At 39.9% G+C, this 25,284-nt stretch overlaps 1 protein-coding gene across 2 annotated transcripts in view; it reads right to left on the bottom strand.

Moving 5' to 3' along the window:
* The window catches only part of cntn2 (contactin 2), a 53,184-nt gene that overhangs the window by 16,140 nt on the left and 11,760 nt on the right, over positions 1-25,284 (bottom strand). For both annotated transcript variants that reach the window (XM_046028394.1, XM_046028395.1), the window contains exons 2-13: positions 13,956-14,082; positions 10,106-10,247; positions 9,453-9,628; positions 9,131-9,226; positions 8,779-8,991; positions 7,692-7,794; positions 7,340-7,521; positions 6,710-6,846; positions 5,252-5,381; positions 4,822-4,972; positions 2,107-2,234; positions 1,664-1,839 (exon numbers count right to left, since the gene is read on the bottom strand). In XM_046028394.1, coding sequence (XP_045884350.1) covers positions 1,664-1,839; positions 2,107-2,234; positions 4,822-4,972; positions 5,252-5,381; positions 6,710-6,846; positions 7,340-7,521; positions 7,692-7,794; positions 8,779-8,991; positions 9,131-9,226; positions 9,453-9,628; positions 10,106-10,247; positions 13,956-14,082 — 1,761 coding nt within the window. The remainder of the gene's footprint in view (positions 1-1,663; positions 1,840-2,106; positions 2,235-4,821; positions 4,973-5,251; positions 5,382-6,709; positions 6,847-7,339; positions 7,522-7,691; positions 7,795-8,778; positions 8,992-9,130; positions 9,227-9,452; positions 9,629-10,105; positions 10,248-13,955; positions 14,083-25,284) is intronic.

Below are 25,284 nucleotides of genomic sequence, written 5' to 3'. Positions count from 1 at the left end.
AACTAGCTGAGGTGAACATTACAGGAGCTCATTTTCAGCTAGACCCACAACCAGCTAATTGCAGTGTCATATCTCATCAACATTCATTAAACATTTAGACATAAAGGAGCAGCAACATGAAATGCATAGTTAATCTCATTTAGGAGCTTAATTCTCCCTGGCTCTGTGCTCAGGTAGTGTGAAATGTTCCACTTGTTGTCCGAAATGAACTAATTATAGTTGGAAAATATCTTGCAGTCGTCTATTTGAGTTTGCTGTTTAAGAAAATGCTGGGAAAAATGTTGTCTATTGTGTTCCTTCCAAACTTTAGTGTCAGTGTAAGTGTTTTGGCACCAGATCTACTGGAAATAAATACAGGTGAAAAGAAATTAGCATTTTAATGAAGTAAGACCAGAGGTTTTAAGGGCAGTATCTTCCAGACTCTGCAATGCATTTCATTGGGACTTGGAGGGAAATCTAAAATTGTTTAGTAGAGGAAGGAACAAATCTTTAACAGCAGATCCAAGGTGAACTGAATCATCAGTATCAGACTAAATAGGTGGCAGAATCTTAAGAAACTCATCATAAAATGCAACGTGAGCGAAAGTCAACCACAAAATTTGATTGCATTGTTTTCTATGGGACAGTCCTAACTGGCTATGAGCGACGTTGCGCAGCATGACCTGGGTGTGGCTCGCCACTTTGAGCTGAAATTTAGTCAGATCCCCTGTTTCTACTTATTCTTGTTGACCATGTTAAAAGCGCTGAATCGTGAACAGGGAACTGTTGATTAATGAAGTTGAAATGTGGAGTTTTCTACGCTGATACCTCTTCATTTAACTACAGTAACCTAAATGAGTATCGCAAAAACAACCTACTTGCGGTTGGCCATTTTGTATGTTATTTCCAGTAAAGAAACATATATATTTCACAATATAAAACACGTTTTGTGTTTAACAAGTACATGATTATTCAAGCGATTATAAGACTCGCTTGCTGTTAGGACATGGTGTGAAGTGTAGACAGTCAGAGGCTGAGCCTTTAAGCATAGGTCTGATGATTTTCCTCTGTGCCACTGAGCTCCACCATTGTCCAAAGTCATATCAGTGAGCCACACTGTTACACTGGGTGACATGTTCCTTCATAATAATGAACACAAACACTGTAGTTTATTTTGAATGAACCCCACATACACCGTCCTGCTGCCCCAACTACTCTCTAGAGCGTCATCCGTGGATTAACTACTGAAAACAGTCGCCAACAAATAAACTATTTCCTCCTGTTTGAGTAATGTGGAAAGGGTATAAGGCAAATAAAAATATAGAATCACAAAAAAACTCCTCATTTATCCTCTTCAGTAAAGCCAGATGCAGAACATTTGATCAAAGGTGGAGTGATGTTTTTGCAGCCTTTTCTTGAGAATAACTAACACTAACAACATGTCAAAGCTGAGGTGGATTCTGCTAATGGTATTTGTTGTTTGATGTTTTGAAGCCGGGATGGAACTAATGAGAATGCATGACAGCCTAAGTTATTAATGATCCCCCCCGCTTTCCCTACACTGCCTCAGAAAACCACCAACTCACACACCCAAATCTGAACAAACATTTTTAGCCCCCCTGCAGTACTACACGCAAAGTATAATCACAACCAACTTCTCTCCACCATGCATCGCAAAACTCACCCCCTCCACCCGGTGGTATGGCCCAGCAGAGTCCTCCAGGTCCAGCAGGACCCCGTTGAGGGCCCAGGTGAAGGTCAGGTCCATGGTGGGGTCGTGGGAGGCGTGACACTGCAGCGTCACATCCTCTCCCTGATTGATGTCGGCGTTCGAAGGAGCCAGCGTGATCTTTGTGGCATCTGCATGGTTTAGACAAAAATGAAAAGAGGAAGAAAAGCTTGATGGTACTGATTGTAAGTGAGTGAGGCAAATTTTCACACCTTTCAGACATTTTTCACAGCAGACATTTTGGCAAAGCTTTGCATGTAGTGTGATATTTAAATGGGCAGTCTTGAGCAGCGTCTATGTTATGTGGAGTGCCTTTTTTTTGTCTGCACCATTTAATATCAAGCCAGAAACAAGGGTTTTTCTGGTGTGTGTGTGTGTGTGTGTGTGTGTGTGTATACCTCTGACAGACAGATGTCCGGTGCTATTGGCTTTCCCCAGGTAGTTTTCAGCAAAGCAGGTGTATTTCCCTTCGTCTGCCCTGCTGATGTTGTAGATCCACAAGATGCCGTCTGGAGTTACTGTGACTCTGAGAACACACAAGCACACAGGCGGTAAAAAGTGCCCGCATTCTTGGGGGTGGACAAAATATTGGAAACATCTCACAGGTAATCTTACACAACATCACAAACTATATAATATAATCACATAAGATGGACATTATAGATATCCAAAGATAGTATTTGTGGAAGTCCAACAGTATTGGATTGTGTGTTGAACAGATGTTGTCATCACTGCGTCCTCCTCTACCCCCTTCATGCTTTAACCTTTATACAGTCATCCACGCTGCATCCTGCTGCATATTCATTTGATACCCCACTCTGAAAGCTTAATGCTATTCATTCACTTTCCCACCTACATATTCCCAGCTGGTCTGCTGGTTTCAGGCTCGCCCACTGCTCTAACCCACAGACTGCTGCTGTACAAGTGATCAGTTTAGCTGCTTACAACAACTTACAACAATTTTAATCTCCAACCTAACTGATCAGATCTGGGGATGTGGCGAAGCAGACGCCGTGTAATAACGCAGTATTGCACGCAGTGAGAGGAGTAGCAGAAGTATGGCAGCTTACATATACAGATGAGTGATAAACAAAAGGAAAAGGCTGAATAATAGAATTTAGAAATATAACAGATGCAGATGCTTCCATACAGGGAGCTAATGATGAGCATCATATATAACCTTTAGTTAATCAAGTAATATCATTGATATGAAGATCTTGTTTACAAGAGAAACCTGATTACAGCAGGGAACAAAGAAAAAGGGGGCTCAAGGTGGAACAACGCCTCTTTAATTCATTTTATAGATTTGATTAGATTAGATGTAGCAGTGTAACTTTGGTTCATCTGTGCACCCCTGCTGTTTCACAGGGCAGTGGTCAATCGGAATGCAGCTTCACTGCCAAATAACTGCCTTAGATATTTCAGAGAAATCTGATCTGTCACCTGTGTTTTACCTTTTGGATTTTGTGGTAAAGCTATGTCACTCACATCTCAGCAAAGACTTTGGTGAGTAAATTATCTGAACAGCTAGGAATGATAGACTGCAAGACTCAGGCTGGCTGAACACATGGATTCCTGTACTTAGTGGGTACCATTAGCCTTGGAAATGTTATTAAGCAGAGCTTCTCCCAGACATACCACATATTCACTCATAACTTTAAACAGTGGATATAAGTATCACTAACATGCTGCAGACTGATATGAACAGCTACTCGTCTTAGCACCCACGCTGCTGCTTCGGCACTGAATGATTGAACGTGACTGATGTGGACAAAAGGAGGATGGCATGGAGCGCTAGTCCATTAGACGCTATCAATCTAAACACAGTTAAACTAAATGGGTAACTGAGTAATTGCCTCTTAAGTTGAACAAGCAATGTAAGAGTGAAAGGATGTCAAACAGATGACACTTTTCTGAGCAAAGAGACAATGATGAATGCACAGCTGAGTCAATATGATGCACACAAATACTGGGGTGGTTACAGACTTTTCATGCAGCTGCGACAAAATCTGATGAAATCAACAGCAATCCTCTGATACATACACACCGCACTGTGGGAAGTCACTTTTGATCTCACCTCGAAGAAATGAGCGCCTTGGTGTTTCCTAAATCTTTCAATAGTGAGTGATAGATAGTGATGCATGAGTGCATCTGTCAGGTGCTGCAGAAACTGAGGGATTGCTCATCCTGCAGACATTTATTGTAGCTTTGGTTGATTGCTTGAATCGGAAGAGTAGACAGGTGTGATTTTTATTGTTTGCCTGAAGTAGAGTGAGACTGAGGCATTAACCTCACTATCAAGAGAATTACGTGTCTTCTGCTACATGAGTAAATTACAGACATATGTAATAGTAATGTGTAATTCAGTCAGAAACATTCTCATCATAGCTTAGTCACTTGCACCTGAAGCAGTGAATGCGTGTGCGTCTGGGACTTACGCCTTCAGGTTTCCACCTTAGCTGGATCTTGATTTATATTAAGAGAAGTGGGGCAAATTGTATGAACTGCTTTATGAGACTATCTCTACAAAGATTATCTTTCTCAAGCCTGTCTTCATATGCAAAATTATTATTAGATATCCAGATATTATTAATGTAAAATATATTGAGGTGGTTTTATTAATGCAATTTATTGTGTTAAGTAGTATGTCAGCTGTGGACCCCAGGAAGATCAGCTGATTGCTAAGGCACTCGCTGATGGGGATCCTTTAAATGAACAAATAAACATTTAAATTTTGCATTCAAACATGCACATCATAGGTGTCCAGATATACTGTCCGGCTCCTTAAAGTTAATCTGGACCTTCTAGCCAATCAGAATGCAGAATTCTTGTTGTTCATGGTATAATCATTATCAAAGGAACAGGCTTAAAACAAGACGTACTTACTTAAACAAATGAACAGTATGTTATACTGCAACTTTTTATTTTCTCTATTTTGTGTATATTCTATATTGTATGTTATTTAGCTCCCTTTAATTAGCAACATATCGACCAATTACAAGTCTTCCTCACTTAAATACCCACATGAAGGAGCTGAGGGATATGAACATATCAAAATGACCAGAAGCAACTGCACTGCACTATGAATGGTAATCAAGCTGACTCAATTCTACCTGCTGCTGTTGGTGAGCAGCTCCGTCCCACGGCTCCAGAACAGGCTGGGCTTTGGGGCAGCTCGAGGACGACACTCAATCATTACCTGCCCCCCTCTGGCTGCTGGGATTAGCTTCCTTACTGGATTTAACCTGAAGTCTGGAGCCTGAACTGGAAGGAGAGAAGACCGGATGGAGTCAGAATTACAGCACAGACACTGACACAGGCAAGAGAGTGGCACATTATTAACTTACTACACCTTGTGTTCTTTACTGATTTGGTCTGACTTTTTAATGGTGTTATTAGATTTAACATGAGACTTCATTGTAAAATGTAAGTTTGGGAATAAAAAATACATCTTTTCAAATTTGAAAATACATAAAAATCAACAATATGTTGAATGTTGGTTCATATAAGGGAAACTAAAGACAGTTCTCCTTGGACTTCTACCTTGGACTCTGAGCTCAGCAGTGGAGTAGATGGTGCCATGTTTGTTCTCTGCCACACACTGGTACATCCCAGAATCCTCCAGGGCCAGGTTACTGATCTTAAGACGAGCTCCGTTCACCTCTAACCGGTCCTGAGGGATCAGAGGGAAAGGGAATGTGGGAGGCAGGAAAAGAGAGAGAAAAGGACGTGAGTGAAGGGAAATGAGGATGGCATAGATGTATTGTGCATATGTATAGTTATCTCTTATCTTGTGCATATTAAATCTACCCTTGTAGATCTGCCGATCTTGGATTTCACTCCAGCTGTCCAGCACTCCATCATTTTTTAGAAGCAGACGGAGACGGCAAATATGGCTGGATAAAACTGACCTTTTGGGCTTTACGAGTGACGCACAGGTACCCCTCTGTATATGGGCTTACCTACTTTATTCATTGTCATTGCGACAATAATTTTTTTACATTGTAAAGATTATGTTCACAGTTGCTTTAGGAACAATCATTTTGTATTGTGCGTCTGGGCTATTGGAGAAGTGGTTTGGTTGGCTACATGTCCATCAAGATCAGAGATGGACACAAGTCTCTTGTGGTTTTAATGAATGTTGTATCACCTGCTGCGTTCAATCCAGGCTGCTTATAAAACTGCATAGCTAAGGAATTCTGTAACTGTAACCTGTTTTTCACAGAGCACAACCATGTTATGTGCAATGCAATTAATGACAGCTTATAAACTACTGTAAGTCAACACATTCCCCAGACTCTCAAACCAAGTGTAACGTTAACTAAATAAAACTGTGATGTTGCATGATCAACAATAAACCTGTAACCTGTTTGCAGCCGACGATAATAATTAACGCTGATGGCAGTCAGAGGAACGTAAATGATTACGTTAACCAACCACCACAAGTTCGGATAACATAGATCGGTCAAATACTCAGATCATTCTGATATGTTAAATTTACTTTATAGGCATGATGATAAAAACATCTAGCATCCAGTAATAAGGCAGTTTGTTGATTGGTGCACAAATCACCACAAAAACTTAAAATAAAATAAAAAGAGTTGAGAATTTGTCTTAGTTTTGGAGAGAACAATCGGGTAGGGAATGAGGTTGGTTTGGGAAACTTACTGTATCATCAAAATAAAATTTATCGCATTTGGTTCAGACTATGATGAAACTCATTGCTCAGAAAGATCATCATAACCTTCAGTCTGTCTTTGAACAGTGTATACTTAAAGAGGCAAACATAATCCTCTGTGATCCATCCCACATTTAGTACTCACAGCATGTGCTGTTACCACAAGGCAGGTGACACAGAGCTCAGCGGTGTAAAATGAATCAGTCATGTGTCTGTTTCAGTTCAAATTTTAAACAGTAGTCTAGAGCAGACATTATGGTGGCTGTTCTAAAGTACACCACAAACTCATTGATGCCTCATATTGTGTATTTGTTGTGTGTTACCTGTGTGCGGAGTGGCTGTCCATTGCGTAGCCAGCGTATGGAAGGTCGTGGTTTACCAGCAGCAACACAACTCCAGTGAAGCTCTGAACTGATCTCTACCTCCGAGTCACTCATCACCTGCAACCACTCCGGCTGAGCTGAAGGTTAAAGGAGAAAGACAAGGGGGAAAAAAAGCAACAAAACATTTTCAGACATGGAATATGTTACAATACTGTCTTCATCTATCTATTAAAGTGATGGCTTTTTGTCATTCAGAAAAGCATTTATACAATTTGCATTTCCAATTTCACATACTCATAAGAGCTTTGTATGACCAGAGAAAATTGAAAATGGAAAAGCTGTGAAATTTGTTTTACTCTGTCCGGCCTTCAGTTTAATCAGATGGCATTCAACTCAGACTTACAGAAAGTGATACAGCAATGCTTCGAGATCTGGCCTAGTAAGATTGCCATCGTGACTTTTAAGTAGAAGTGACCGCTGACCAGGATGATTATTCAGACATGAGCCCGACATGTTAAATTGACGTCAAACCAATGTGAAAGGGGGTGTAAAAACATTACTCACTAACCTGATAAAATATGTGATTTGCTGCAATTTAAACAGACGTTCACAGAAAACATTTTCCTTCACCTTGCACATTGATGCGTCCCTGGTAAGTGTCACTTCCTTCTGAGTTGTAGGCTTCACACTCGTAAACACCCTCATCATCAAAGGAGAGCTCTGGCAGGATAAGGGTGGGACCATTAGCACTGGAGCCCGCCTTGGACGGCATCAAACCGTCCACCTTCCTCCATCGCAGTTTTGGGACAGGACTATGAGACAAAGAATAGCGAGATGAGTTGAAGCTTAAGTAAAGGAAGAGAATGTGAAATTAAACAGCACAGTATAGTACAATTAAAAAAGTATAATTAAAGAAGTCTGAGAGGAAGATAGACAAAACAAAATAGCACATTGTGCAATGATTTCAGAGTTGGAAACTTACTTTCCATAGGCGAAGCACTCTAACTGAGTGGTGTGTCCTGCTAGGGCATAGGTCTCTGCTGGGAAGCGCACTTTAATGCTCGGAGCTGACTTCCTGGGGTTGGCTGAAATAAAACACAGTTAATATTCAGATTAAATCCCCCTCAGATTGTGCACCTCTTATCTAGTTTAAACGTGCCATTAGTGATTTCACCATGTTTCTTGAAATCTTGTGAACACATTATGTGCTTCAGATGATGAACCCTGTCCATCTGAACACTAGTCAGCCCTAGCAAGACTCTAACCACAGCTTAATTGTCAGTATCTTGGTCTACCAATCCAGCATTTTCATAGTGTGGGGTGGAATAAACACTGTAATTGCTGGGGTTTGGTAGAAGGGCTAAACATTAAGTCTTGTTAACACTAAAACTCTTAAAACTTTCAGATGTTCAGGAATAATTGAGAACAGCCTTTACTAGTCCATTTTGGCATTGTTGTGTTCATAAGATAAAATAGTTAAATCTTTTGAGGTGATAATGAAACATACAACGGGGGAAGTACAGGTAGTCATTATTTAAGAATTATGTCTGCAAAGGTTACTGTACACAAACATAAATGCCCACCCCTGCTCCCACTGGAATAGTTGGGACATGGGGACAATAAGGTGGCAGGTTGAAAAAGAACAAAGTTACCCATTAAGGCTGGGGATCAAACCTCAATAGTTGTTGAGTAATAACTGAATTGTGATTTAAGTATATACTTAAGTGATTTAAGTTAAAATATATAAAATCTGTATTTTAGAAATACATAACATTTTTGTATGACATATTAAACATTGTCTTGTATATTCAGCAAAGTAAAGCTTTGAAAAACCAAACCATCGAAAACATTTTAACTCCAAAAACCAGGCCTGCTGAATAACCAGTGGGTTGATAAATAACTCCCTTGCATTATCAAAACAACCAAACCAAACCAAACCAAAATCTTTTCAGATCTTCCTCTATTCATATTTAGTCAACAATTACACAGCCAGAGTTTCTGCAGACCTCCATGGTGAAGCTACATGTGGCTGCTAGTGGATCAGTCTTGCAGCTGCAAGAGATTCATACCATCAGAAAGCACCGTGAGCTGGTTGGCCTTGCTGAAAGTGCTCTTGGTGCTGATTTCCATGTTGATGGTAGTGAAGCAGAAGTAGTTCCCGGTATCATTTGGCTCTGCTTTGGCCAAGTACAAGTTCCCTGTTACCTGCGACACAAACCAGCGGCCGTCGTCCTTTTTGATGAAGTTGGGAAATTCATTGATTAACCAGCGGTAGGACAGAGCTGGAAAAGGGAAAAGTTGGTCATACAGTCAGAACGTACAGGGTTGTACTTAATGCCATCCTGCTGGTGTTCACACTTCAATATGGAAATAGTCAGCAAAGTCATAGGATGCAGAGGATTGTTGAAGTAGAGTGGATACCTGGGTAATGTGGAGGGGGCTGGCAGGCCAGGAAAGTGCCTATGCCTTCATATGCTGTCTGAGGACTCCTGCTATCTGGAGGGAAGTCATGGAGGTCTGGTGATGCATGCAAAGAAATAGAAAAAAGATAACTGTTACATTCAGATCGTTGCAGAAGTAGCAATAATACACAGTTAATACTGTAAACAAAGTACATTTGGGGAGAGTTAGTGTAAAGTAAAACTTCTGAATCTTTATTGATTATCTAATGCTTTTTATCTCTGCCACAGTGAGCCATTCAGGCAGCTCAGGGCAAAGGACTAAAAGGCCTTTTTTCACTCACAGCCAAATTTGAGGTTAGCAGCTCGGCTAATGATGGTGCCACACCGGTTGATGGCCAGACACTGATAAGAGCCTGTGTCTCGAATAGGCTCAGGGCTACTGATCACGAGGTTGCCGGCCACCAGGGTGTAGCGCAGGTCCAAACCCAGCGGGACCTCTGTGCCATTCACAAGCCATCTGCAAGAGAAAGAGCAGGGCAATCTGATAAGAACACAGCCAACAGGACATAATAAACAGGGCTGACATTACAAAATTAAAGGCTGAGCCTGACTTTCATTACTGTAACAAAGTCATTTTTTGTGTACTTTTTTGAGTATTTAGTATTACAGGTGCTGGTCAGATAATTAGAATATCATCAAAAAGTTGATTTATTTCAGTAATTCCATTCAAAAAGTCAAACTTGGATATTATATTTATTCATTACACACAGACTGATATAATTCAAATGTTTATTTCATTTAATTGTGATGATTAAAACTGACAACTAATGAAAATCCCACATTCAGTATCTCTGAAAATTAGAATATTACTTAAGACCAATACAAAAAAAGGATTTTTAGAAATGTTGGCCAACTGAAAAGTATGAACATGAAAAGTATGAGCATGTACAGCAGTTAATACTTAGTTGGGGCGATGTGTGTGTGTTTTACCCACCTGTAAGAGGCAGCTGGGCTGGCTCTGGCCTGACAGCTGAGGGTCACCTTGCCTTCACTCAGGCCCTCTGGGTAAATTAAACTGCTTGGCTGTTCTTCAAACACTGGCCCACTGTCATGACCTGATACACACACGTCTCCACCTGGAAACAACATTTTCAACAACACAATAATACCACACCAAACTCTGCTGGACATTTCTAATGTGGACTCATATACAGTAATTCCTATCAGCCATGACTTTTTCCTAGATCTTTTTTTTAAAATATATTTTAGCCTTATTAATTGAAGTTTCTTACTCCTTGATTTCTGACATTGAAAAGCTTACACCTACGATTTGACAATCTTGCCTACGTTTGTGCTGTTTCCTGTTCTCTGTGTTTCTATCAAATAAAGAAGGAAGGCTCTCTCTTCTTAAAAAAAAAAGTATTCTTAAAAATGTACAGTATATTTACCATTGCAAAAAACATGCATGTAAAAATAAAAGTAAAAGTAAAAGTAGGTAAATGTATATCTTTACAGCATTTAGGTTACCAGAGATTTGGACAAAACAATACAGCGGGTCTAAATGGATTTATAGATAGAATCACATTGTACTGCTAAAATAGCTTTCAATGCAGGTCTACTGGAAGACAAACATCTTTAAGTGAAGTCAGTAAAGACAGGTGCTACAGTCTCTCTTTGAAGCAAAGAGCATTATTGTCTGCAGGAGTACAACCTGACCACGTAACTGTTTGGAAACTTAATGATTCCACAATACTTCTCAGCATGAACACTGCACCAGCAGCAAATAGCAAGAAATGTCAACACGTCTTCACACCTAAACGACATTTAGGCCGATTGCCAATGACTCCAAAACTTATATGATGTTCCCTAAAACAGAGACAGGCGTGACGTCAAACTTGTGGTTAACGTTGTGAAAGTTTGGTTAGGTTTAGGCAATAAAACTCCATCTCATTGTCACTGATTTGTATTCATTGAATATAGTCTTACATTGCAGTCAATAATTTGGTGCATGAAAAAACATCCATGGTTAGGTGGAAGTACATAAAATAAATAATATATTAAAAACCTGTAACAATAATAGCAATGATAATTATGATACAGATCACAAACAGAAATGTCTTAATCAGAAACTGTTGCAGCTAATTACAAAGACGTATTGCAATTATCCGCAGAAGACAACTTTAGCTTTACCTTTGATTTGTAAAAAGCAGTACAGCGCTAAGCCACTATCCATAATAGTTTGGACTGAAAGTGTACAAGTGTACAAGGAACCGAGAAAGATGAAGGTACCCGAATAGTCTAAAACCTCTGTCACAGCCAGTGTGGGTGACAAAAAGATCAATGGTCAATCTAGTGGCACAACTCTCAGAAGCTCAGACATACTGCTGGGTGTATCTGTGTACACTGTGACCCAATGCACTGTGGTCTAATAATCAGTCAGTCTATAACCAGGTTCCTAACCTCTAGGGCCTTTGTCATTACACTATGAAATGCCTCCCACAAAGGAAAACACTGAATCTTTATTTGGTAAGAAATTCTGACATCACTTTCCCGGTCTATCTCAGAATAAACAATGCTTTCTCATGCATGTAAACCTCAATTCAGTTTGTATGCATTTTCATCCATGTGAAAAAAAAAAATCTTCTCTGCGCACGGTCTCAGGTCATGTGAGCTACATTTAACAGAGCTAAAACACTGACACCACCAGCCTCACAATCTACGACTGATTGCATGGAGGTGGTTTGGCTTTGAAAAGACAGATGTTGCTCAAAAGATGTCAATCTGCAAACTGTGTCAAAAATCTTTTGCCTTTAAAGACCACAAAGTGTTGTCATGATACCAAAATTATGGTTTCAATAGGATACCTTTGTTATTAAATAAAAAACTGATCTACTGTAATCTACTGTAAATTGTAAACAACTTTACAACAGAGCCTGTTCTCGTTGTCATTTTAAAATCTATTTTGACTAAATAGAAAACTAGAAAATGTGATCAGTAGAGCTCAGACCTCCGCAGACGAGGTGTATGGAGTTATGTGTGTTCAGTCTACTTTAGTGCACTACTGTGGTGAGCAGGCTAATAAATTATTAGGTGAAACCCTGGATTATTAGTAATAATCTTTATCACCATGGCCACCAAGTGCCAGACTTAAAGTTAATGTCATTTATTTTTGTTATTTTCATGCTAAATAAAGTTCTGATGACATGTAGGTGTGTTTTTGAATATGAATGAGTACATTAATAATTGGATTACTGTAAATTAGTAGATCAATGTTATTGTTATTAAATCTTTCACATGGTATGCAGTAATCTGATGTTCCCTATATTTTATTTTATGTGATTTCTTTGATAGTTAACTTTATATTTTCACTTATTAAACAGCATCCTGACTCAATACACCTCCTTGGCGGAGGTCTGCACTCTAATGAGATCATCTGTTAATAGAAATAATGGACAAGAATGTCCATGTCATGATCCCCATTACCAGAACTGATTTGAGTATAAATGTATTACTAATATCTGGTGTTGATCGGCAGACTGCCTGATTTTAGCAGCTTGCTAGTTATGGTAAAGTTACTGTTACCAGTGTGCAGGGCTGCATATCTTGCATCTCTTTCTGTGAAATGCTTTGCTAATTTGGATGTATTGCCTCTCTTGGTCTGCCTGCGTTTGAAACATCTTTTACAAAGTGGCCTTGACTCATGTATGTTGTTCTACATTGTTATAATTTTTCGTTATTAAATCTCTCTTTCTCTCAAACACACGCAGGCAAGCACGAACACACGCACGCACGCACGCACGCACGCACGCACACACATACATTTTTAAACTATTTTAACAATTTTTTTAAAGGTGTAGTTATGGTGCAGTGACTCATAAAAAAAACAAAGAAAACTCATAATTCCATTATTCCATGCAGTGCTCTGCATATACTAAAATACTATATCTAATACAACCATCTGAAAAGTAATGTCAGGAAGTGTTTTGCATTTGTCACTAGGGCTGGACCGAATATTTAAATATTCGATCGCTGGGTACGCATTGAACTTTCAATTCTGAACACGCCTGAGCTCCACTCACAGCAGTGAACGTAACGTTCCAGTTAACATCAAAGTGAAAACAATATGAAGCCCTCAGCTTTGTGGGAGCACTTTAACTTTGGTGATGACAACAGCAGTGTGGCAGTTATGCCATCAATCAGTTTGCTTCAGGCTACAACAAACAAACAACATAATGAACAGATTAAATAATTATATTAGGCCCATTGTAGAAGGAGATCATTTAGTAGGCTATAATAAAAGTTAAAAGGCAATTTTGTATAATAACATGTTGTCGTGAAATGACAACCTGCTTATCAAAAGACTAAGCAATCGGCATAACGTGACCGCTGAGGGGAAATGACATTCCGGCCAGCCCTATTTGTCAGCTGCTTTACAGTAACATTAGGATTTCATTCAATAAGTGTGTATCCATCCACCTGTTTTTACACTTATTTTCAATTAGAAAAATAAGAATGCAAACACCATAAATTTTTTAGAAAGTACAAAATGTAACAGCGAAAAAATCACGACGTACATAAGGAGCCGATGAGGAGACTGTAACATCCTCTGATTAATACATAAAATAAACAGAAACGGTTATTCACCAGATTTGACTGGCACTCTTTTAATATGTCATCTCGTCTTCTTCCTTTTGGTTTAATGGCACCAACTGGAGAATCAGAGTTTAACCTAGTTCTAATGTTAATCATCAACACCAACACTGATTCTGCAATCAGTCTGAAAACCTCTGTGGACATGCATGTGTGTGTGAATATGTGTGTGATTCAGTTAAAGCAGAACTTACAGACAGCCTCCTTCAGGGCCACTGAGCTGAGGACCAGCAGACACAGCAAGCGCTCCATCATCTGGATCCCGGTGGATTTCAACAGGATCACAAACAGATCAGAAGCAGATGGGATCAAAACCTGGGCCTGTGCAGGAAAAAGAAGAACAAGACTACATGAGAATTCCTACAATTATATGGAAGAATTGATTGAATTAAGCTTTGATTGCGTGATGTGTAATCAAAGTCGACATCCCATTCATGACTAAAATCACCAGATGTTCTTTAGCAAGAAAGCATTACAATTAACATTTTATCAGCATAATATATTGACTATTCCCAGATTTAATTTAAAGCAATGGTATTTTTAGTCTCCATCTTTCAAAATAAGTCAAGGTGGTGATAATAACAGAAAGATTTTTATGTCCAACTTGCATTTTGTTGAGACAGCCTTGATCCCTTATTAACAAAAGAAAAATATATTAATGTAGATGTCTACATTAATATATTTTTCTTTTTCTTTAATCATCCAATTATCAAACTGTCCTAATAATTAAATGTTATTTCATATCTAACACAAGTAGGTACCAACATTGGAACTTCTCATTACATTACAAGTGAAGCTTGACTCTGCTATCTAAGTAGGGTTCTTCAAGTATTGTCCAGTTATGATTGAAAATACATTTTTAGTGACATGGCTCTCATGGCAGACACAGATCATACTGTTGAGCAGTGTCTCCCTTTAGCAGCTGAAAACATTTCCTTTCCTGTTAAACATCGGTTCATCTTAAACTCTACATGTGATTTTGTTTTGTGAATGAATCTTGATAATCTGAATTAGTTAGACTTGCCAGCATCAGAGTACCCTTGTCTCTGTTCTGTGCCCAGATATATGTGATTCATTCAAGTTTTGTTCAACTACACTTTTTCCCAATGGTTTAGCCCCTCCCACCCTCAACACACACACACACACACACACACACACACACCACCACCACCACCACAACCATTCCCACATAAGTATTTCAAAACTTTGTAGGAACCTAAAATTAATTTATGTATCAAAATGACCTTGTACCTTGTACTTGTACCTTGTAAAATATTCAGTCAAGATACTTCCAAGGTTCACTCTAACACAAATGTCTCTTTACAGAGCGCTGGAGGTGGTTCTACAGGCTTGTACCATGAAAGAACCCTTGTTATTCAGTCGAGACTTGGTAGGTTCATGTGTCAATACATCTAATAACCCAGTGGCTCTAAGCCTACAAGAGAAACTTTTGTAACACTCTGCAGGGTGGCTTCTGATTGGCCTGACCATTTTGTGACCATTCGTGTCACGGTGGGGCAGGCAAGGCAGCCATTTTTCACACTTGGTCCGCAGCCAGATGGCCGCATGATGCTCTTCACGAATGTAGTGCTCAGTAGCTGTTCTTGAATGGCATGTAGCAGTGATCCAGAGTGTTTATTCCACTTGTGGCACAGTCACAATGTCTGTATAATACTGGGCAGAGATGGTCTGTGTGGCCAGGATAGCAGCTGTTGTTCCACACTTCCCTAGATTTTTAGTGCAGTCTGTTATTGGACGATTAAATGGGCTTGGAGCAACTAAACAGGATGAGAGAGTTGCATTTTAGCACTCTCACATTTTATATACCAAATAAAAACAACATTACATATATCATATCAGATCATATCACATCAGATATTAAATAAGTCTTTATTTTTCTTATATTTTATTATTTTAATATCTATCATTATTATTAATATCATTTTACTTTTCACTACTTTATCTGTTGAGGCTATATCCCAATAAACATGATCCACTTTCATCAATCTTTTATCTTTTTGTTTTATAATACACTAGCGTGTACAAAGAGGAGTGTTCTTTGCAAATTAATATGTTTCAGTAATAAATGGAATCAGCTAAATGAATTGGAGACCAAAGGCTTTATTTTTGTAACTAGGTTGAGTTTGAAAGCAGAAGAGTTCAAGAGTCTTATGGCCTGCGGGATGAAGCTGTCCCTGACCGTGGTGTTACAGGACTGGAAACTGTTGTGCCCCCTGCTCCGGTGGGTGTAGAGCTCTTTCATGGATGGCATCTTCATCATGGTGATTTGCTGTGCAGTTCACCACCCTCTGTAATGCCTTTCGGTTGAGGGCGGTGTAATTGCTATACCAGGCAGTAATTCAGCTAGCCAGGATGGTCTCAGTGATGCACCTGAGATGCAGCAGAGTATCTTGAGTCCATGTTGAGCCTCCTCAGCCTGCCGAGGAAGAAGATCCGTTGTCTCGCTGTCTTTATAGTAGACCCATTGATGGGGATGGGGGCGTGTCCTTCTCCCTGTCACTTGTACTAGTCCATAATCAGCTTCTTTGTTTTTCTGATGTTGAGATGGAAGTTGTCCTGGCACACAGATGTCAGGTCTCTGACCTACTCTCTATCGGCCATCTAATTGTCATCAGTGAGCCGGCCGATAACAGCCACACCACTTAATCATGGTATTGGAGCTGTGGGTGACCACACAGTTGTGCGTGAGCAGGGAGTTCAGGAGAGGGCTGAGCACGCATCAGTGTCTTTTAAGTCTGTTCTAATAACGCACTTTTATCAGAAAGCATATCCTGTTGTTATCTGAGCCGCCTGCTTATTTTCTTGTTTTTATTCTCGCTTTATTTATTCTTTTTATCCAGCTTATCTCTGTGAAGTGCCATGCGTGTGTGACCAGCAGCAGTGAGGTGGCCATCATGTAAATGCACAGGTAAGCAGCGTGGCCCGGACAAACTTCTTCAGCTGCCGCAGGAAGTACATCCTCTGCTGGGCCTTCTTGGTGAGGGAGGTGATGTTCAGAGTCCACAGTGGTGACTGGGGAGTCACACAGGATGATGGGGGAGGGTGGGGCTGGGCTCTTCCTGAAGTCCACGACCATCTCCACTGTCTTCAGAGCGTTGAGCTCCAGACTGTTCTGGCCGCACCAGGTCGCTTCTCTCTCTTCATGTAATATCAGACAGACTCAGAGCTCTGTGGGGGCCATACCATCACTTCCAGGACTCCTTGTTCTTCTTTACAATGAAGACAGTTTTTAATGACTTTGGCTGTATGTTTAAGGTCATTGTGATGCTGCAGAATAAATGTGGGGCCAAACAGATGCCTCCCTGATAGTATTACATGATGAATAAGTATGTGTCTGTACTTGTCAGCATTAAATCCAACCAAATCCCCAAATCTTTTTCCCCAAACTTGAACCTCCACCATGCTTCACTGTTGCCTGCAGACCCTTCATTCTTGTACTGCTCCCCAGCCGTTCAGTGAACAAACTGCCTTCTGTTACAGCCAGATCTATCAAATTTTGACTCCAGAGCACCTGCTGCCATTTTCTGCACCCCAGGTCCTGTGTTTCTGTGCATCATTAAGTCTCTCGGCCTTGTTTTCATGGCAGAGGTAGGCAAGTCTTCAATGAAGGCCACTTCTGACCAGACTTCTCTGGACAGTAGATGGTGTACCAGGGTCTTGCTGTTTTCTGCCAGTTCTGAGCTGATGGCACTGCTGGACCTCTTCCAATTCTGGGTCCTCAGTGTTGCCTATTTCTTTGTGTTTCTTAAAAAGAGCTTGGGCAGCACATCCGGAAACCCCCGTCTCCCCTGAAATGTCTTGCCATGGTGTATGACTTTTGACAGTAAACTGTCTTCAGCAACCTCGCCTTGTTAGCTGAGTTTGGCCATTCCCAATTGTATTCCTCCTACACAGCTGTTTCTGTTTCAGTTAATGATTGTTTTTCCACTTACTGTGTGATTATGAGCACCTGTTTGGTCCATCCATCCATCCATCCATCCATCCACCGTCAACCGCTTATCCTGCGTACAGGGTCGCGGGTGGCAGCCAATCCCAGCTGACCACCTGTTTGGTATAATTGTTTAATCATGCACCTGATGAAAAGGCCTACAAAACTGATGGTGTGTTGAGACAAAGGGTAGTCACACCAAATAATGACTGATTTGTAGTGGTTTTTTATGTTCACTTACTTAGCATTTGGTCAACTGATAATATAATCTATTTACATGTCTATTTTTGAAAGCATTGTTACTTTTTCCACACCTGCATAAGTAGCATAGCACAGTACCGTATGTTACCTACTACAGAGCCACAGATTGATGATTTTGGTGTCATCAAATAACGGCTATTTGACCGGCGGAATAACCCACAAACATAGTGCATTGCTTCAAAGCGGCTGCTTCATCTTAAGAAGCTGCAATCTGTCCTTAACTCTTTATTTTCTGCTCTGAAGTTGAAGCTGTTCAAGGGCACTTAAAGACAGCAGCAGGAAAGGTCTAAATGGCTCCTCACATTCACAATTAAACTGTGGGACACTCTCTTTATCTGTCCTTCACTATAATGCATCTCTCTCTCTTTCTTCCCCTTCATGCTCTATAAAAGGAGCCCCAAGGCCATGGGGCTTTTAGGGCTGTGTGGACATCTGCCGATGAAACACACACTCCCTCCGGGACCACACACTCACTCATTAATGCAGCAAAATAGTATTTATTAAGGTTGGAAAAGTCCAGTTAGGACGTTAAGACGTAGCTTCTCGATTTTATTATTTGGACTGACAGCACATGGGATGAACGTTTGTACTCTTTAGTTTGAGAGCACAGCTTTGTCTCAGTAGCCAGGTGATGCGGTGGTTCCCTTTTTCTCTGTGATTTTGCTTCTGTCTTTATATGTTTCACGTCAGTTTAACAGCCTGAATACAGCCTTCAAATGTATAATGCAAGCATTTCTGTCCCCTTTCTGAGATCGCTTAATTCATTTTTCTAAAAATTTGGCAATATTTCTCCAGGGAGTGCAGTTACAGACAGTGGCAGCGCCATGATAAATTCGACAGGTCCGACAGTTTGTCGAACTTAGCAACAGTAACTAAGAGAGGGTCAATTAAGGGCAAATCCCTTTACTGTGGCTTCTCTTTCTTTTACAATTCCAAGCTAAAGGCTCCACTATGTTCACCAGCAATTCTTAAAAGTAAAAAATGCAGATACCGATTTATCTGCAATTAGCTCATATCTGCCAATAATATTTGATAAATCAGTTGGGCTCTACTAGTGTTTATCATTGTATGTATATGTTTTTAAAATTTTGTAAATTTGTGCAGTTTGTCACACAAAGTCACTGTAGTCAAGCCAAACAATGATAATGATTGCTCACTCTGCAGAACTCATTAATTAAAATGTTTGCCCAGCACCAGCCACCGTATGGCCATTACCACACGGTGGCTGGTGCTGGGCCCAGATTCCACATGATAGAGCAATGTGGTGTCTGGCTACATCTAATGTAGCTTTAGAGACAAGATTTGTTGTTACCATCTTCTGGTTTCTCTGCTGTCACAATTATTTTATGTTCCCTGAGTGAACAACAGTATATAAACATAGACATATATAAACAGTGTATAAACATTTTTTACCTTTTAAAACTGATATTGGTACCTTCACTTAAACTCGCTACCAAGCTGCCCCACTAACTCTGATTTATTTACTTCCAATTTAAGATGAATTCCTAGTCATGTGGTATGTTATTTTGCCCACGACGTTTGGTATCTACCAGTATTTGGCTCTCCTGAAAATTGTAAACACTGGTATGGCTACGTGGTGGACCAGCTGCCCTGCTCTCCTTTGTCTGGCAGCCATGCATGAAATAGCTGGGCAGCCAGCAGACCTCATCCCTACGGTCCCTCCATCTCTCATACAATGCAGATGGTCAGCAAGATGCTCAGTTCTGTTGGTCAGTGCCGTACTGACCATATGAATACACTGTGGAGAGTGTGTAGGGATATCTGTGTGTGTTAGTAATGAATCACATTAGTTAAATCTCTCCTGTCAAGCACTGTTGTGTGAAGTTGCCCTTTTGAAAAGCAGAAAAGAAATACTTGACCTTTGAAAAGTATCACTAGAGGGATTCTTTTGCATTTAGACCAAATGTCTGTGAGGTTAACTGTGCATCTGACCCCACCATGGGGTTTCTAGCTTTGTGAGAATACTTAAATTCAACATCTGAAAATGCCTAGTTCAAAAATCAAAATGTCAGTGCTAAATGATTTGGAGCCTTTGTAAGGTCTGCAAGTAGTGTGTATGTCTTTTTAAATTCTCTCTAAAGATCTTTATTTAAGTAGCCTATATGTCTAAGTTTGTTCTGAAGTTGACCTTCACACAAGGCCCTTCCTTGAATTTTCTATCTAGAAACCAGCTCTTTACACCTCTGCTGCAATTCTGTTGAAAGTATTTGTATGCTTCAGCTTACGTAATGCCAGAGCATTACTGCCAGGAGGAAGCAGAGATATTCTATTTTTTTTGCTTCTATTTCAAATGAGGTTTCATAAGTATCAGCTGGCAGTTGGACTGCTTGTGCTGGGCCAGGTCCCAAAGAACTGTCCTTTATGGTCTCATCACAGTGTCCTTCAGACACATTTATCTTTCTGGAGAATTCTGCCAAGTGACTTCTTGGTTTTACAAGTCAGGACCAGACAAAAAGAGGGCTATGACTACAATCTCTCTGTGGCATACTGATGTTCAAACAAACTCATTTTACCACTATTTAGATGTGGACCTTTCTGGCCGTTTTAACCTAGCAAGTCATTTTTGCTAGTTTCCTTGCTTACATTTTCAGAAGCTTTTGTGCATTTAATGCCTCCAAAAATGACCTGATTGTGACGTTCTGAGTCTGTGTATCAGTACAGAGCTGCTTAACCTCAGTCTAGCCTTTGGTACTACTGACCATGGCTTTCTGATTGATATATTTCAAATAGCGGTGATATTTCTGACACTACCTTGGAGTGATTCTATTTGTCAAATAGTTAAAAGAAAGAGAGAGAAAGAGAGAGAGAGAGAGAGAGAGAGAGAGAGAGAGAGAGAGTCTTTTCCACCTTTTCTGCCCATTTCATTTGAATTTTCAATTTAAACTCCACTCTTTCTGTCTTGATTTCATTTTATTATTTCCCGCTTGACCTCTGACATTACATGGATGATGGATCCACTTGAAGGGATGTGGGGGGAGAACCTCTTGGAAACACATCCGTGCATGTTTCAACCTCCTGAGTCTTAATAATCAAATCATTTTGCTGTAATTAATTGATTACAATCACTAAACACAACCACACAACTAAATGTTACAATTGGTCATTAAAAAATAATGAACAAAGCCTTTACAGCTGCACTTGACTAAAACAAAGCTAATCTTTTCGCCTAAAACAAGCTGCATCCTGTTCTTATCCATCAAAAAAATAAAGTACCATAAAATGTGAATATAAATTTAGACCAACAAGCAGATCAAGCATCTAATTAGCACCCCAGGGTAACTCCTGCACCACTTTATGAAAGTTAGGCATTCATTGACTGACCACATGTAGGGAAAGATACAATTACTGCAACATTAATGTATGGAAAAAATTTCCTTGCTGCGATTATCTCGACACATGCTGAACTGTAGTTCCTAGCTAAAGAGTCTGTACCCACGCCGCCAACCGAGGGGAAAGATAAAAACTCCCGGGTGCTTGTTGCACCCTGAACCAACCATTAGTTTCCCATCCACTAACAAGGGGTGCGTGGCGTTTGAGAGCAGAATGACTTCATGCACACTGCGGCTGACTTCATCAGGACACAGAGAAACACATCTTTTATCTGTGTGAGTCTGTGTGTGTGTCTGATCATTAGGGGACAATAGTGGGTCTGTGAGTCCCTTTTGCCACTTCTGGCCCTGTTAAACAGAACCACTGACTGAAGTGCTATCCACACTTACAACACCGATACACACACACAGATACAAAGGGCACTTACACAGCGGCCAGCTACGGTACCATTGCAGCAGTACTCACAGAACATGGTCAAATCACTTGACATGACGTGAGTGCAGAACTGGGTTGATGAAAACAGGTTCTTTGTCGTCTCTACCTCAGCACATTAGTCTGTAGTCAATACTGTCACCAAGACAATACATGAATTTTGGTAGTGATTAGATCCATAACAAACTATCCATCCATCATCAACCGCTTATCCTGCGTACAGGGTTGTGGGCAAAACAAAATAATGGAAATCATTTCTACCTGAATTCAGCTAAAACAATTAATCCATGTTTCAGCTGATAGAAAATGTGTACTGATATCCATTAATTAATTAAATTTAAACTGTTGGTCAGACAAACAAGACAAATTAACTCGTGAAGTATTGTGGCCTATAGCCACCGGACCACAGAATTCTGACCTCAGATGTCATCATCATCTCGTCTGACTTCCTGTCCTGATTACAGATAGGACTGACTTAAAGCCAACTTCAGGCCAGAGAAGGCTGTTTGGTGGAATAAGGTCAGCGGTGCACCCGGTGCCATGGATAGGACAGTTCAGCCTTTGAAGTTCTTAAGAGACCACCGTTCTCTCTTTCAGGGCCTTTATTTATCAAATGTCTCGGAGAAGGAAACCAGTCCAAAAAGTGACCCAAAATGAGCGACACACATTTGGTCCTACTTTTAGACATAAGAGTATGCGTATGCTTTCTTAACCTTGGAAAGTCATCCTTCCTACTTCAGAATTTAGAAGAGAAGCATGATTTATCAATGGCCATGCAATCACATCCATTCGGCAAAATAAACTGTGTTCTTGCAATTGTGCTGGCATTTGGCAACAAAAATGAAGAGCAAACACAGTGACCATTTGGATACTTGAAGGTCAGGTTCACATTTTTGTCTGTCTTCATCCAATATTCACATGGTCATATATACATTAACAACGTATTTGGTTTATGTAAGCATTCGATACAGGCCAGAACTGTTGAAACAGAGAGTTGAGACACTTCCAGCAAGCCTTGTGTGTCATGGGCCAAGCAGCAATTCCAAACACTGCATAGTTCCAGCATTAAACCGCATTCAATTTCAAGTTTCCCAAGCACGCACACTGGTAAGTTGATGCAATTATTTTTTAACACATTACCTGACCTCTCATGACTTTGGTCAATAATGGTGTTTTATGTTATAGATTCTAATTGCAGCTAGCTAACGTACGCAACATTTTTAAATTTCCTCAGTCACCATCATCTTTTCTAATCTAATCTAAAACCATTAATGGCTATTGTTATTGTTATGCTGTAGAAAATAATGCAGCTGAATGACATACCAGTCACATTCTGAAATCTAAAGTATAACCCAATGTATTTTTCTAGTTCATTAAGTAAAAAAAAAATCAATCTAAAACTAGGTAAAAGGTACTAGTTAAGATAGTCATGTATATTAGATTGTAAGTGGAATATCCATATCTTTGTTTTGATTTTGGCATTATATATCATCCATCGGAAACCATTCAAACAGGTTGACAGCAGCGCTTTGCCTCGAACTTTTGAGATCTACAGGAACCATGTGCTGCAACTCTCTTTTTCAACGGGTCTAACTCTGGCCATAGCACAGTTTGAATCAAAGCAATGTGGGACAAAATCCACCATCTTTATGTGCAATAATACATTCTGAAGGTCAGCTGAAGTGAATATGAGTTAGTTAGGCACATCAGGTGGGTATTCTGAAGTCTTCTTAGTGTAAATGTCCCTCTTCGTGTTACTATTCCTCCACCACAGCTCAGCAAGGAAACACAATTTCTAACTAATTTTTAGAAAAGATATCAACTTGATTTGTCTAACACAGACTGATGAAGCCTCATATTATCTTCAGCTGAACTTCAGAATGTATTTTTGTTTGGCTGTGGATTTTGGACATGAGGAACAACTACTGCAACAACGTCACACTTTCTAGTTAGGAACATTTTCCAATAATTAATATAATCCCATATTTTTCTTAACGAAGGCTTTCTTTTCTTTTCTGTTTTTTTTAAATGGTGTAGGCAGATTAACAAAAACCTTAGGGTAACATCAGAGTTAGGTCTAAAATCTCCTGTGTATTGAAGGGGTCTCTCCCTCTCAGATGATGTGCTAAATCAAACATAAAACAGACAATTACAGCATTTGTCCTGCCACACATCAGGGTCTTTATCAACAGGATTTCATTTAGGCCAGTTCCCAAGTCCCAACAATTCCACGTATGGCTTCAGTTATTGCCTTCAACGGAGAGACTCTGTAAATCTTTACAATCCTAGTATATCCCTGCACCAAACCTCATGAAAAGCGTGCAGCATCATTATAAAGCCAAAACAGACAATACAATATCAAGACATACACTTAACTGTAATACTGCTAGTGATGATGCTGCTTATCTCTGCATCCCCATGTAACACAGTCAGCATTAAAATAGGTAAGTTCCCCCACCCAGCCATACCATCTGGAGACCTCTGAGTCCTTGTGGAGAACCAGCCCTTTTAATATTGGTCTGGTTGTCCTAGCTCATCTGTCACACTGCACACAACCAGTGCCAAGAGAGATGGAGCGAGAAGAAGACACACAGTATTTAGTGATGTATTTAGTAATACATATAAGTATATACTATACTCGTCTAGTTTCAGTTATTTCACTTCCTGTCTCCATGTGTTTGTGTCATTGTCTGCTCCGCCCTTATTAGTTTCACCTGTGCCGCGTTATCCTGCCCTCACTAGTATTTTATGTGGGCATTCCCTTGTCTGACTGGAAGAATTCCAGTTGACCAAGAATTTCTTTGGTTGACTACAGCTCTAGAGAGAACTCAACAGAGTTAAATAGATTATAATATGATAATAGATTTCTGTGTTTTCACTTGGCCACCTCCCACCCCCAACGCATGACACTAAAGAGGAGATGCACTCTTGCTGAAAATGGAAAGTATCACGTTATGTTCCTTGAAAGAGATCAGACTATCTGTGCTGACATGCTGCTATGACTTTAGTGAAATGCCTGAAGAGGACAAAAATGGACCTTTAAGTCATTTTATTCCCCCCAGGAGTAAACTTGTTCCATACCTACACTCACATTACCCTTACTGTGTGGTAAAATGAGACACAACACCCATTTTTTTTGTGTCAGGATTCTAAAACTGCACTCAGAAAAGGCATTGATTATGGTGAACACCTGATCATCTTGAGTTTACAGTATATTGCAATGATTAATCATGATTTATTTTGCCATTCTAGCAGAAAACGTGACATTTTCAAATTGTGTATTTTTCCCATTTTCTACTTTATCTTTAACCCTCCCAGCTTTTCTAGTTAAACCTGAAATCTGTTTTCCGATACATCAGCCTGGCCAATATTATCTGCTGATTTTATCATATCAAGTGTATTTTGTATATTTTTATATGTGTCAGGTAATTTAGAAACAGTGTTGCTGGCAAGTGTATTGTTAACCGCAAAATGTCCTATTCAGTTCTTATCTTGGTAAAAATAACCAATTAAACCGGATAACAAATTAT

The sequence above is a fragment of the Micropterus dolomieu genome, linkage group LG18 (assembly GCF_021292245.1).
Source record: "Micropterus dolomieu isolate WLL.071019.BEF.003 ecotype Adirondacks linkage group LG18, ASM2129224v1, whole genome shotgun sequence".
NCBI lineage: Eukaryota > Metazoa > Chordata > Actinopteri > Centrarchiformes > Centrarchidae > Micropterus > Micropterus dolomieu.
Note: the sequence above shows the minus strand (reverse complement) of the source record. Positions and strands in the feature narration are given on the sequence as shown.